The sequence below is a fragment of the Pteropus alecto genome, unplaced genomic scaffold (assembly GCF_000325575.1).
Source record: "Pteropus alecto unplaced genomic scaffold, ASM32557v1 scaffold41, whole genome shotgun sequence".
NCBI classification, from domain to species: Eukaryota; Metazoa; Chordata; class Mammalia; order Chiroptera; family Pteropodidae; genus Pteropus; species Pteropus alecto.
Window position 1 is genome coordinate 2,481,651 of NW_006430464.1, and position 13,886 is coordinate 2,495,536.

General features: G+C 58.5%; 1 protein-coding gene and 1 non-coding gene across 2 annotated transcripts; both read right to left on the bottom strand.

The window, feature by feature from the left end:
• Positions 1-4,536: 4,536 nt before the first annotated feature.
• NOP53 (NOP53 ribosome biogenesis factor) lies at positions 4,537-12,917 on the bottom strand. Its single transcript, XM_006905071.3, has 12 exons — positions 12,665-12,917; positions 12,143-12,207; positions 10,467-10,575; positions 9,630-9,829; positions 9,375-9,445; positions 8,384-8,479; positions 6,802-6,906; positions 6,479-6,691; positions 5,873-6,048; positions 5,637-5,703; positions 4,975-5,051; positions 4,537-4,898 (listed from the first exon to the last, which is right to left on the bottom strand). The coding sequence occupies exons 1-12, from the start codon at positions 12,886-12,888 to the stop codon at positions 4,838-4,840; spliced, it is 1,464 nt and encodes a 487-aa protein (XP_006905133.1). The 5' UTR covers positions 12,889-12,917; the 3' UTR covers positions 4,537-4,837.
• On the bottom strand, positions 5,489-5,597 carry LOC112482108. The gene has a single exon (XR_003047200.1). It is a non-coding gene; the product is annotated as a small nucleolar RNA SNORD23 (small nucleolar RNA).
• Positions 12,918-13,886: the final 969 nt, after the last annotated feature.

The following is a 13,886-nucleotide window of genomic DNA, read 5'->3' on the forward strand; positions in this document are numbered from 1 at the left end:
GCCGCGCGCTCCTGCCCTGTCCGGGCCACCGGGCCACCCTTACGGCCCTCAATCCTCCCTTCTCCACCTCCCCATCTTCTCTCCTCCCCCGCTTTGTCAACACTCGGCTCCTGGTACCCACGCCCACTGCCTCAGAGGCCTCCATCCCCACACGCGACCACCCGTCTCTCCCTGCCCAGTCCCCTGAGCTCCGGCTCCTGCGTCCCGCCTAACCTGGGCGGGTCACTCCCCTTGTCTGTGCTTCAGGTTCCTCAGCTGTAAAAAAGGGGGTCACAATAACATCTGGCCCACTAGGACCAGAACAAGGACCTGGGACAGAGAGAGCTTCTTACATGTGGAAAAAGTATGAATTTTAAAAATGACATCATCCTTAAAGGGAAGGGAGGAATCTGCAACGTGGCCAGGTTTCTGGCCTGCTGGATTTACGTGCCATTCCAGCGTCTGGGGCATCGGTCAACACCCTCCCCCATGAACATGTGGGACAGGTAAGGCACGACGGGGTGGAGGCGCCCTCCATTGTCCGTCTGGGCTCCTGCTGCATTTGCCTAAGGCTGGCCTCTCTAAGTCAACAGTCCCCAACTTTTGTGGCACCAGGAACCAGTGCTCCCACGAGAACCTAAGTCTGAGGATCTGGGAAGGGGCTGCGAATACAGACGAAGCTTCGCTGGCTGGCCTACCTCCTGCTGTACGGCCTGGTTACTAACGAGCCAGGGGCTGGTACCGGTCTGCGGCCCAGCCCGGGGGTGGGGACCCCTGCTCTAAATGGAATGGAGAAAGTCCTGGCTGTCCCCCTGGATCACCTCTGGGCTGGTACCGGTCTGCGGCCAGGCCCGGGGATTGGGGACCCCTGCTCTAAGTGGATTGGAGAAAGTCCTGGCTGTCCCCCTGGATCACCTCTGCCACCTACCTCTCTGGAGGGACAGTCACTGCTGGAGCCTGTTCTGAATCTAGCTGCAAAGGCATCTGGGAAGTGCACTGGCTGCTCCAGCCTCTGCTGGGAGGAGGGTGGAGGTCAGCCAAGCCCACCAGCGTCCCCCAAAATGAAGATCGGGGAGGAAATGAAGGGACAGAAAAGCGGATATAGGAAGAGATTAACAAGCCACCACCATTCACCATCTGAGCGTGGTCCATGGACTTTTGTGTGATCCTCCCAGGTGCCCCTTCTGTGTCCGTGTTGACATACAGTTTAAACTAGTCTGCGGTCTACTGTTATGTCCTGTCCCCATTTAATAGTTCTCCGAGAGAGCGTATTTCCCCAGATCAGTAAAAATCCTCCCAAAAGCTGAAATTGTCTTATACGGTGGTGAAATATCCCAAGGACAGACACCCCACTCGGAAAAGCCCATTTCTTACTGTTTTATCTTTAGACAGTTTCTGATCTTCCAAACAGTACAGTAGCAGACATCTTTGCATATGAGGAGGACTCTCTGTCCACAATTTAAAAAGTTTTCTCCATTATAGAAAAGTTGAAGAAGCTGGGAAAAGTCACAAGAAGGAGAAAGCAGCCCCTGGAAGCCCCCGCCCCAGAGACCTCGGGCACGGGGTCAGCGTGACGAGCCCGGAGTGGACAGCAGCAGATCCTGTTTGCTTTTTGTCCACGAAGCATCAGGACATAAGCACTTCCGGGTTCTTACACGTGACCCCCAGCCCTGGGGTAGCGGTGGTGGAGGTCTCCCTCCCCCGAGGGGCCGGGCCTGCCCCCCAAACCATTATTACCACGTTTCCTCCCATTCTATACGGCACTCTGCGGGACCTCCCTCTGCATCATGCTTCCCCCGTTTCCGGCCACTTCCTTCGGACACGGTCCCAGGAATGCAATCACTGGGCCAGAAGGTAAGTCTTTGTGCGGGGCCTTTGGCACAGATCGCAAGTTTCCACGCTTTTTTCTTTTTTTTTTTGAAAGCCATTTTTGTTTTTTTCCTAACATTGTTTTAATAGCACATGCTCATTTAGGGCCTACTCTATGCCAGGCCCTGTTCTAAGCGTCCACATGCAGACTTAGTCCTTGTGATACCCAGGGAGGTGGGCCTGATCATTACGTTCACGTGAAGCACAGAGAGGGCAAGTAACCTTCGCAAGGTCACACGGCCAGTAAGAGTCGGGATCTGAACCAGGTCCGGGCACTTCTCCATCCCACACCGCTGCCCACAGACGGCCTCCATCTTTTTAATAGCCCAAGTCACACTCACACGAATAAGTGTACCAGCATTTATTCAGCCATTACCCAGCAGGTGGGTGGGTGGTCTAATGCGTTTTACATCGCTATCAGAAGCAGATCTAGGTTTTGCGGTACCCGAAGCTTTATAACTTGGGGGAAAAGGTCACACATTCCAAAAGAGGGTCGAGGGCCTTGGAAGGAACCAGCACAAATAAGTTGCCAAACGCTCAAGCTCCATTCGCGTCACTTAATCTCCAATGTGCTTTTTCCATAATAATTATTAGGAACAGATTTTAAATAGCAAAGCCGTTTTCCACATACCCCGTCACCTAGAAGCCACCATCCGCATTTCACTGTACTTGTTTTTGATGCATCCGGCACCTGTCTATCCCCCCCATCCCCCCCACCCCGTCCATCCAGCCAGTGACCCCATTGTTTTCTGCATTTCAAAGGATGTTGCAGGCATCAGTTCGGCTTGCAAATCGTTTAACTAGATGGAGTACGGCATTTTTAATATTTCTTTTGCTACGAAATTAGATGTGACTTGCAATTGCATGCACGATTGCCTTTGTCACAGAGCCCGTTTTGGGCACACACGGGAAGAGACGCGTTTCCCCAGGCAATAAAGCAGTGTGAATTTCCTGAGGACCCTGCCTGCTCTCCGGGCTGCAAAACTTGCCCTTGAGTGGCTGTGATTGCCCTGCCCTGTCCTTGTATTTGATGGACGCTCTGACGGTCATCTCGGGCACTTAGCTTCTGCCCTTCCGGTAGGTTCCTTCAGACCACTGGGTCAGAGGCCAAGGCTTGAGGCTCTTTAGCAGACCCTGAGTGGCTTTTATTTTCACCCTGACCTACTATCTCCTATACCCTCCCACACACAGAGCTATTTTTTGTTGTTGTTATTTTCCTTTTTTTAAGACGGTAGAGAGAGGTACATTCCTTAAAGTCATGATGTTTTATGAATCGTGAGGGGAGGCTCTGACGTTAGTCTCTCCCTTCATCCATGCCTGTCATAAATTACTTGCTCTATTTTTATAAACATCTTGTCCTGAAAAAACCTTCCCAAAGCTGCAATAAAAAACACAGAAAGACCAACAGAATTAGAAACACCAAATACTACTTCTGACAAAATATACCCTCTACAAAATCAAAAGGACTAGCTTGAGAGAAATGTTTGTTAACATGTATGATGGACTTCAGGTCCATAACAAATAAAGAGCTGCTACGAATAAACAAGAAAATCCCACACAGCTCAGGAGGAAAATGGTCCAAAGGTTGGAACCCTCAAAGAGGAAGAAACTGCCAGTGACCATGAGCTCGACCTCACTGGCAACCAGGAACAATAAGCAAACGCAGGGAGAGCACCCAGTATGGAAGCCCTGGGCAAATGAGTGGGCTCCTACACTGTTGGGGAAGAGAAACTGGCACGGCCCACACGGAAGGCGATTTGGCTGAATCCATCAAATGACCCCTCAGAGACACTGTTCCTTTAGCCCAGAGATTCACTTCTAGGTTCTTGTCCTATAGACACGTGAAACGACATGTGCACAGCTATTCACTCCGGCGCCACCAGGAGGCGCAGCGCGGGCCTGGATGAAGGAACCGGGCGCCGGGAGAGTGGAAGCCTCCGCAGCTGTGAAAAAGGACGAGGAAGCGCCGCGCACACCGGAAGTCCCCTGAGACGCACCGAGACGCACGTCAGAAACCACGTGGCGGCGCCTTCGATCCAGGACACGGAAAAGTCGGAACGATTCTGTTTCCACACGCACGTGTGAGCAATTTAATAGAATCACGCAGTATGTTACGGTACCCTTCACCCCAGCCTGCGGTGACAGCCACCTCTGCGGAGGGGCGCGGGTGTGAATGGAGGGCGAAAATCAAGGGTGACAGTCGTGGTTTTTGGTATCTTTATGCACCGTATCGATAACTTCTAACGAGGACAGCCCTTTATTACTTGCAGAATTAAGGATTCAAGACAGTAAATGGGTGTGGGGGAGAGGGAGACAGTTACCCGCGGGACGCGCTTGTCTCCTCGCCTTTAAAATGGGGTAAACTCCAGCCGTGAGGGCCGAGTAACGGTCTGCAAGCATAGGAGGGGCTCAGCCAACATTAGCCGCTGCCACTGCCGATGTGACAGTGCTGTCATCGAGACCTGCCTGTCACCTGGGGCCGAAAGCAGTGACTATCCCAACAGAGACCCAGCACGGACCTCACTTCCTCTCCCCGCCCCTCCCCCAACCAGCCCAACTGGTCCCCTTCCGTACTCCGGGGACAGCTGCCCACCCTGCCTCTGTGGGGCGGCCCTCTGCCACACCTGAGTTCCCACCAGAGACAGAGAGCTGCCCACAACACGTGACGAATCACACACCAGGCCCAGGTGCCAGTAAGAAGGTGCTTTATTGAGGGGTGGGGGCTCTGGCATCCAGCGGCAACTATGACCTGGGGACAGAGGGAGGGGCTGACGGTGGATGAGGGGAGTGGGGTCCCACATTCTCGCCCACTTGACATCCCCCTTTGGCTTGGGCCCTTCCATTTTCATTTGGGGACCCCTCATCCCAACTCTGGGTTCAGGCGCATCTGGTGGGCTGACCTTCCCCCACCCAAGCAATGCCAGTCACCAGGCCTGAGATGGGCCCAGGGACGCAGTGGACACCAGCGGGCGGGTAAAGGGGGCGCCGCTCACTGGATCTCCCGGAACGCCCGCTTCTCCACGAGCTTCACTTTGTACTTGCGCTTGAACCTGGAGGAAAGGCAAGCGGTCAGTGCCCAGCGCGCCCGCGGCGCAGGCCCCACCTCCCACGGCAGCCCGGCCTCACCTGGCTCTCTCCCGGGGCTCGATCATGTTCCTCCTCTGGAAGCTCTTGAAACGGTCACGGAGGATGTTGCCCTCGGGCTGCGGGGCACAGGAGGGGGACACAGGAGGGGTTTCAGCAGGCCGTGGGTTCACCGGGACTCGGCCCCCTGCGATCTCCCCACCAGCAAAAACCCCGCTGGCCTTGTGCTCGTGGGTGACGGGTGCCAACCCAGGGCCTGCGTCTCGGCTGGGTTTGGAGAAACCATAGGAAGGAGGCTGGTGACAGAGTGGGCAAGGCCGGGCGGGGCAGAGAGAGCAGTGGGGCAGAAGCTAGGGTTTGGAGGGGGGGAGGGGGTGCTGGAGCCCCAAAAGGTTCCGAGTGGAGAAGAAACAAGATCTATTCTCAGCTCTAGAGCAGGACGGGAGACCAGGAGCCATGATGACCTGGCTGAGACGCAAGGCCTTCTGAGGGTCACAGCTTCAAGCTTCACATCACCTGGCCCCTCGGCCCTGGGGATCCCCACCCCGGGACCCCGTGCCCTCAGCCCCCGGCAGCAGCCCAACCGGCCCTGCCTGGGGCAGCCATGGTGTCGCCCACAGCCCCTGAGGGGCACGGGGAGCAAGGATGGGTGTCATCATTGGGCACAGGGCTCCCCACAGCACGTTGCCCCGGGTGGCAAGTACCTTTAGGGTCCTGAGCGAGTCCGGCAGCTCGGAGCTGAGCTGCACGTCGATGTCGGGGGCCTGATACCTGGGGAAGACAGGCAGGCGTTCGGGTCGGCCTGGCCGAAGGCAGAGCGCAAGGGCCCCTGGGGGGGCGGGGCTTTTGGGAACAGGGGGTCTGGGACCCGGCCAGGCACAGGCACAGGCAGGAAGGCACCGGGATAGGGAATCGGGCCCCGCCCCCGTCCAGGCCTCACTTGAGCCGCCCCAGCCTGCGTGGCTTGTCCGCCTCCGCCAGCCGCCGCGCCCGCCGTCGCTCCCGCCGCCGCGCCAGCTCCGCCAGCCGCTGAGCCACCTGGGCCTTGATCCCGCGCAGTCTGAAGAGCTCCTGGCGCCGCAGCCGGGCGGCCCGCACCACTGCCTGCTCTATGCGCTGCGGGACGGCGGGGTCGGGCTCAGCCAGCACCATCCGGCCCCGCGGGGACCGCCCTCCGCCCAGGGCCCCTCCCACACCCTCTCCGGGGCCTGTCCCGGCTCCCTGATCCCCTCACGTCACATCGGGGCAGCTGCTCGTTTCTCCCCAGCCATGGTTTCCCACGACCTTCCTCACACGTCTGCTCGTCAGCGGCCCCGACATCCCACCCCCAAGCAAGCCCCAGAACAGCAGGACTAGCGTGTGCCCCACCGTAGCCCCTGAACCCAGAACGGCGCCTGGAGGGCGCTGGGAAAGTCAGCTGGCAGGCCACCTGCAGATTCCAAAGGGCATACAAAAGCACGTGGCAGGGATGACAGAAAGCAGGCTGGAGAAAGAAGAAAGCAGGCTGCGGGAGCAGGGAGAGCAGACCCGAGCCCACAGGGCTCACCAGCATCCGGGCGGCCTTCTCCCGCCGCCGCTGCTGCTCCGTCTTCTTGTCCACAGCGGCCAGGCGGGCAGGCGTGGCCGGCGCCTCGGCTCCTCCGTTCTGGTCTCCTCCGGCCTCGGGCCCCCTGTCCTGGCCCCTGCCCGGCTCCCCGTCCTTATCCTCCTCATCTGACTCCTCCAGCAGGCCCTGGCACATCTCCTTGAAGGTTGACTCCTGGGGGAGGGAGAGTGTGTCAGGGGCCAGGTTGCGGGGGGGCGGGGGGGAGGTGGTGGCTGGCAGGCCCAGGGAAGGAGGGAGGGTGGTCCGGGGCGGGGCAGCTTCACCTGGGTGGCGGCCTGCTCCGCGGTGGGTAGGGCCAGCTGCCGCTCCAGCTTCTCTGCCTCCTTCTGCCGCTGCAGCTCGACCTCATGGGCTTCCCAGAGCAGGGTCTGGGGGGAGTGCGGGGTGAGGCGAGGACCAAGGCCCTGGGGGGGCCTCCCCTGGGGCTTACAGACCTGGCCCTCCAGTCTCCCATCTGCCTGTCCCCAGTGCCTGTCATCTGTCTGGTTCCCCAGCTGCAGCATCACGCTACACTCCCCACAGTGGTCAGAACTTTCTAACCCTTAACCCCCCGCGGCCCAGCTGGTTTCCTTAAAGCAGCGGTCCCCAACCTTTGTGGCACCAGAGACCAGAGCTCCTATGAGAATCTAATGCCGGCGGAGCTGAGGTGGTGATGGTGGCGCTGGGGAGCGGCTGCAAATACAGATGACGCTTCACTGGCCCACCTGCCGCTCACCTGCTCTGTGGCCTGGTTCCTAACAGGCCATGGACTGATTCCGGTCCACGGCCCGGGGATCAGGGACCCCTGCCATAAAGGACAGTCTGGTCTCCACACACCATTTTCATTTATATGAAACACCCAGGAATGTCAAATCCATAGAGACAGGAGATAGAGTGATAACTGCCTAAGGCAGAAGGGAACTCTGAGCAAGGGGGTGACAGCTGACGGACGTGAGGCTTCTTCCCTGGGGTGATAAAAAATATTCCAAAATCGTCATAGTAACCGCACGGCTGTGACTACACTAAAACCTACCGAGGCGTCCTGTAAGAGGACGAATCACGTGGCACGGGGACTGTACGTCCACAAAGCATTAATGAAAAGACCGATTGTCTCGTTTCCTCCGTCTCCCCAGCACCCTCGCCACGTCAGTCCCACGGGGACGGACAGCAGCCAGTGGCCGAGCTTGCCATTTAGATGCTGGTATAGACACCGCCCTTGGGAGGGCCATGCCTGGCCAGCCGAGACCCTCTAAGAGACCCTCTAATCGTGCACCATGCGCGTCCCGCATCTACTCAATGACCTTGACTTCTCTCTGGGAACCTGTGCTCCCTGAGGGCAGGGGGTTTGTCCCTCCTGTCCATGACACTTGTGCTCAACGAACACCAGCGAGACGAAGTGACTCTCACCGTAGGCTTTTGTAAACTTGAGGCTTCAGCCTTGGAGAAGCCTCACCTGGTGACACAGTTTGCTAATAGTTTATCATGTCATCTTGTGTCTACGTCCTGTGGACCCCAAAAGGTGCCATGATCTTCTTCACCTCTGGGCCTCTGCACACGCTGCACCCATGCCTGGAATACCCATTCCCGCCTTCCTACAGCAAATGCCCCTCAGTCTCAGCTCTGACGCCCCCTCCTCCAGGAAGCCCTCCCTAACTGCCGGGGCTGGGTTTGGTGACCCTTCTGAGTTCCCCCATCTTGGTCCTGCCTACTCTGGGTTGTCACTGTCTAGGAACACGTCTGTCTTCCCCATTGGACCGTCAGCCCCAGGAGGGCAGGCCCAGGGCTGTCTTGGTCACTGCGAAGTCCCCACCTCTGGATGGGCACAGAAAAAGTGAGGGCACGCCAACCAGGGCCTGGGGCGCGTACCTGGTGGTCTTCGAAGGACGGGTTGTAGGAGGCGCCGGCGGGCGTCACCTCCACGGCGGGCGCCTGCGAGGGCTTGACGTGGAGATGCGGTGGCCGCTGGAGGAGGAGACCAAGGCAGGTCAGGCCCAGGAGCCCGGGGCCCAGGCTCACACTGTCACGAGCTGTGGGGCGGGGACCCCACGGGCAGCCCACAGCCTTGGAACCCTGGTGGCCCGAGTGACACCCCCAGGACAGCAAGCTCCCGCAGGCAGGGCCTCTGCCCGCCCTTCCTGGAGAGGGCCTGGGGCCCCCACGGTGGGCAGCGGTGGGGGACGCTGGCAAAGTCATGTGGTGCGAGGGGCCTAAGTTTTAGTCACCGCAGCATATCTGAAACCAACAGCAGCATGTCAGACGGGTCATGGGCGACGGACTTGTGGTGCGGCCCCCTGGGCCCGGCCAGACCCCGCTGGTCAGAATCAGCGTCGTAACAACGGCCTAGTAACTCGAGGTCTGGGCAGCAGTGGCCGGCAGCGCCTCCCTCCACCCTGGACCTTCCTCGTCCCTGCCGTCTGGGCCCCTGCTATCCGGCTTCCCCCCAGCCAAGGCCCTCCGCCTCCAGCAGAAGCTGGGGGTCCCCTGGACACCCCTGCCCTCGTCCTCCCCCCACGCCCACTGCCTCCAGTCCTGCTGTCTCTGCCCAGGAACTTAGTCTTGGGTCGTCTCCCAGCCACGTCAACCCCGCCTCCTTGGAGCGGCCACCCAGGCCCTCGCCCGTGCCCACAGACACCGCAGGATGAAACTCCAAGACCGGGATGCGCTCCCTCCATCGTGCCAGGCTCCCCCAGGTCCCCACCCTGCTCCGCCTTCCCGGCACCACGGGCCGCGTGCCGCCTGCCTCTAGCACGTGAGCTCTGGGTCACAGGACAGGCGGGCACTGGAACCGAGGCGCCACGGCCCCACTGTCCCCGCTCCACCTCCGACCCCATCGCCCAGACGCCCGCTGGACACTCACCTTCACACCTTTCTTCTTGGTCTGCTCCAGGAAGAACGCGTCCTGGCCAGCCAGGGGCCGCTCCAACGGGTCTATGGAGGCAGCAAGGGCGGCTGCTGGGGGCTCTGCAGCGTGGGGGAGGGCCGCGGCCTTGAGGGGCTCCCCCCAAGCCCACCCCCTTCATGACGGTGGCGCTGAGGCAGGAGAGATCATGGTGCAGCTGGGGTGCCTCACCAGCACGACCACCCACCCCCGGGTGACAGCAGCAGCACTCACTGTCCTCGGCCCAGAGATCGTAGAAGGGCCGCGCTGCAGCGTCCGGGGGCCCGGGCCGGGCTCCGCCTGTGGGAGGGCGCAGGAGCCGGGCCTGCGCCCTGCGCCCCGCCCGCGGCAGCTCGCCCCGTTCGGCCAGCTTCTGCCATAGCTGCTCCTTCCGCCTGAGCTTCTTGGCGTTGGGGACCTGGTGGGCGAGGATGCTGGGACGGGGAGGAGCGGCACAGGTGAAGCGGGTGAGGCAGAGGCCGGGCTCCCTGTCCGCTCCGCCGGCAGCACCTCCTCCCCAAGCACCCTCCACGGGGCAGCTGCCTCCCCAGCAGCTCCAGAGAGCGTCTCCCCAGGTCCGGGTGCTGCCCAGGCCTCTCCCCCGAAGCCCAGACCCAACAGCACAGTGGCCTCCGGGGCCCCCGTCCTCAGTCTCCCAGGCTGCGGGCACCTCGCACACCTCAACACTGATGTCATCGGCATCGCCCGCACAGCCGGTCCTTCCCCACATCCCCGCCTTCAGGGGCCAGGCACTAAGCCCGCCTGATCCGCCTCCTGACGACGGCTCCCACCCATCCCGTCCTCTCCATCCCCAAGGTCCCCAGCCAGGTCCAGGCCCCATCCTCACCTGCCTCAGCCACAGCCCCCCAGCGCCCTCACACCCTCCAATCCACTCTCCAAAGCCCAAACCTGACCCCACCCCTCCCCTCCCTCCCAGTGCCCCTCACCTAGCCCCCTGCCCCCTCCCTGGCCAGTACTTCCTTTAGGGCCGGGGAGTGGGGGCTGCTGCACACAGAGCACAAGGCCTGAGTCCAGAGGGAAAGAAGGGTCCGCGGGTGGCAGGACACTCACTCTTTGGGGGCAGGGATCCGGGATGTGTTCTCCAGGAGGACATCGACCCTAAGGGGCTTCTTCAGAAGCAGTGACCTCTTTTGGCCCTTGATCCTTGTCTTGTTCCGCTCTGGGGGTGGGAGAAAGGAGAGGACCAAGGCCTCAGGCCTCCTCACATCCCAAAGCCAACTCTGCACCCCGCTCCTTATACCTCCATTGGAACCATCAGACCTGCATCCAGCAGACTCGGAGGCTCCAGGCTGACTCCGGGTTCCTACCTGAGGACAGAGGCCCCCAAGGACAGAGCCCAGAGCACCCAAGCTCTGACCCGGAACCACACGCATGTCGTGGGCCACCTGGAAGCAACCCTGTGCTGGGAAGAGTTGTACCCACAGCCCTGCATACAAAGGGCTTCCAGACACAGCAGGGGGACAGCTACAAAAAACCAGCAACACTGACAAAGGGAAAGCAGGTGGCCACCAACACTGTGGCCCAGGGAGCCGGACTCAGGGCCCGAGATGGGCGAATCTCAGCACAAGGGTTTCCGTCTTTGATTTCTAAAACCTAACAGTAAAAAGCAAGAACTCTAAGGACAGAACATACTAAGACACAACCCATGTCCCTCCATTTACTGTAAGACCCTGTGAAGTGACTTTGCTCTGCTTCCCAAACGAGACTGCCGACACCCACCTCGCAGAGCCGTCTGGGAAGGCAACTATTTCAAGAGTGTGAAGCATAGCGATCACCTGTGAAAGTGCACAATCGCTATTACATGCCTTTAAAAAAAAAAATCTAAAGTAGAATCTATAAACGGCCTCTGCTGTTCCCCAAAGACTTCCTAGTGGCCAGAGGCCTTCACTACTTCATGTGTTCACCAGGACTGGTCCCTGAGTTACCCTTTCTGTCTACGGCCCAGATCTACTGACTTCTGTGAAAGTCAAGCTCTTTAATAAACCCTTCTCAGCTGCTCAAAATCTGTGTCTAAAAACAAAGCCTCGCTTTTTCTGCTCACTGAAACGGATCCATTTGCTTTGGTTAAAACGTGTCCCTTAACTGATCTCATAAGGGATCATTAACAATGTCCTGTTATTAAAGCAGCTTGCCAATAGCTTATTAGCGCTAACATCTTTCCCATTAAAGCAGATCCTTTAGATTGTTCTCTATCTCCTTGTCAAAACAGCCTGCCTAGCCTTAGTCTGGTTTTCCAGATAGTGACGTAAACCCCAACAATCCCTGATCCTCCACCTGTTTCGGCACGTCCCAACCCTGCATTTTGGCAAATTACAACAAGCAGGTTAAGACAAGTTTCTCATCCATTCATTAAAGTGGATCCTCTGCTTCTTATCAAAGCATTTTATTAACTAAAACTGGCTGAATTCCTCACAGCAGGTCCTTGACTTGCTTTTCTGAAAATTAAAGAGACCTACTATTTTATGACATCCACTCATCAAGGCAGACCCTTACTGGCTTTTGAATGCATTGAGATCTCTGATACCTCACAAAGAAGATCTGACTTAAATTAGTCTCTGGCCTACTTTCTGTTCATTCTGAGTCCTCTTGTTTATAGTAAGGCCCCTTTTCGGCAGGTGTTTGCCACCTAAGCCATGGATGGCATTAACACAAATCCTCTCGGAGGCTGAGGTAGGCTAGATGACAACCAACCATCACCATGTAACACCACGAAAGCCCTTCCTCACCCTTCTCCTTGGCGCCGGTGTCCACGAAGAAGAGTTTTTCATCGGGGGCCTCTGATATCAAGCCACTGAGAAATGAAAATGCAGAATGTCAGCTACAGATGTTGGGGAGGGAGCCAGATGCTGCTGAAGGGCTAGGCTTAACCTCTCAGGCCCCAGCTTTCCTTCCATGCTCATTCCAGCATCCTCTTACCGGCATGGGGTCCCTCAAGGCTAAGGCATCTCCCTTTGGTTTACAGAACCTAATACTTAAAATGCACTAAGCTAAGGTAGGGGCATGGGACGTACACACACTAGAAAATTACAATACTCGTCGTTTACCTGAATTCTAATTTATCTGGCAACCCCACCAAGTCCCCCAGTCACCCACCAAGAGACAACCGCCCACGCTCTCGACTTCGCCAAGAGTACCCCGACAGGTGAGCCCAGCGCCTCCCACCGCCCCCCGTTACCCCGAAGCTCGCTCGGCCTTGCCCCCGGCCACACAACACGTAACCCAATCGCCGGAAGTCACTCCCCGCATACCCGCTCGTGCGCTCCTGCAGCCGCACGTCCTCTAGGAACTGATCAACCTCCAGCCCCAGAGGCTCCTGAGCGAGCCGCCGCCAGCCCCGCTTCTTATTTCTTGGGCCTCGCCGCCGCCGTCTCAGGGCCGGGTCCACCGAAGTGGGCCGCAGCCCCAAGAAGCCGGAATCGGCCTCGCTTTTCGAGCAGAGCTCGTCGCTCCCACCACTGCTCCCCGCCGCCATCTTGTTAGAGGAAGAATGCGGCTACAGGAGGCGGAAATCCGGTTTGAGGCATGCGCGCGCAGACGTCCCGCCCACTTCCGAGAGTCACTTCCGGTGGCTGCCATCTTGGTAAAGTGGCTGGAGAGGCAAAGGGGCGGGCGGTCAGCCATCTTGATAAAGGGTAAATGGCTCCACCCTTCTTTGCGGATCCCCGGCGGCGGCGGGATTTAGGTTCCTGACTCTATCCGTCTCCAAACCTTTCCCGGCCGCCCAGGAATATATTTTTTTAATCTGAGTATTATTTTTTTATTTTTTATTTTCTGATAATCCAGTTTTCTTGAAAAAGAAACGGTCAGTGGCGGATTTGGCGCAAGACATTCCAATCTTAGAACGGTTGGCGTCTCGATGTTCCAATCCTGGAATTATGGAAATCAGAGCGCTTTCGGGATGTCGAGGTCGGAAGCGCAGAAATTTATCTGCGACGAATGTGGGAGGCACACACTGTTGGAACGCGCGAAGCGCAGTCCCAGTCATTCGCCTAGGGCCAGCTAAGTGCTGCCCGTTTCCTCGTCTAAAATGGGGATGATGACGATGCGTGTGCCACAGAGCTTTTTCTGAACACTCAACGACATAACATAGGTGTAGAAAGCATTTGTGAGTGTGCCCGGCATCGAGACGTTAGCTATGGCGCCTGCCTCGCCCCTGAGACTCCGTTTCAGAATCGACTAAATCTTAACTGTTTACGGATAAGGAAGGAAGCTCGGAGGCCCTCGGGCGCTGGCAACCATCCATGGGGATCCAGGGCCTCGGAAAGGGGAGCAGAGAGGGAAGGCGCCACGCAGGGAGGGAGTCACCCAGCGGAACTCAGCTGGGCCCCTGCGCAGAGCATTGGGACGGTGACAGACCCTGGGTCGTGGCCCGGGAGACTTGGGCACCCACCGCCTCGGACAGGGTTTGAGGCCACCAGCCCGCGCAGCTGCCGAGTGTCCGCCAGGGGGCGCCGGGAGCCGCGGGAACGG

Coding starts and splice junctions, on each gene's coding strand:
- NOP53 (XM_006905071.3), bottom strand. CDS start 12,888: ATGGCGGCGGGGAGCAGTGGTGGGAGCGACGAGCTCTGCTCGAAAAGC. Junction 12,208..12,664: donor CTGCAGGAGCGCACGAGCGG/GTATGCGGGGAG, acceptor TTCATTTCTCAG/TGGCTTGATATCAGAGGCCC. Junction 4,899..4,974: donor GAGCCCCGGGAGAGAGCCAG/GTGAGGCCGGGC, acceptor CCTTTCCTCCAG/GTTCAAGCGCAAGTACAAAG.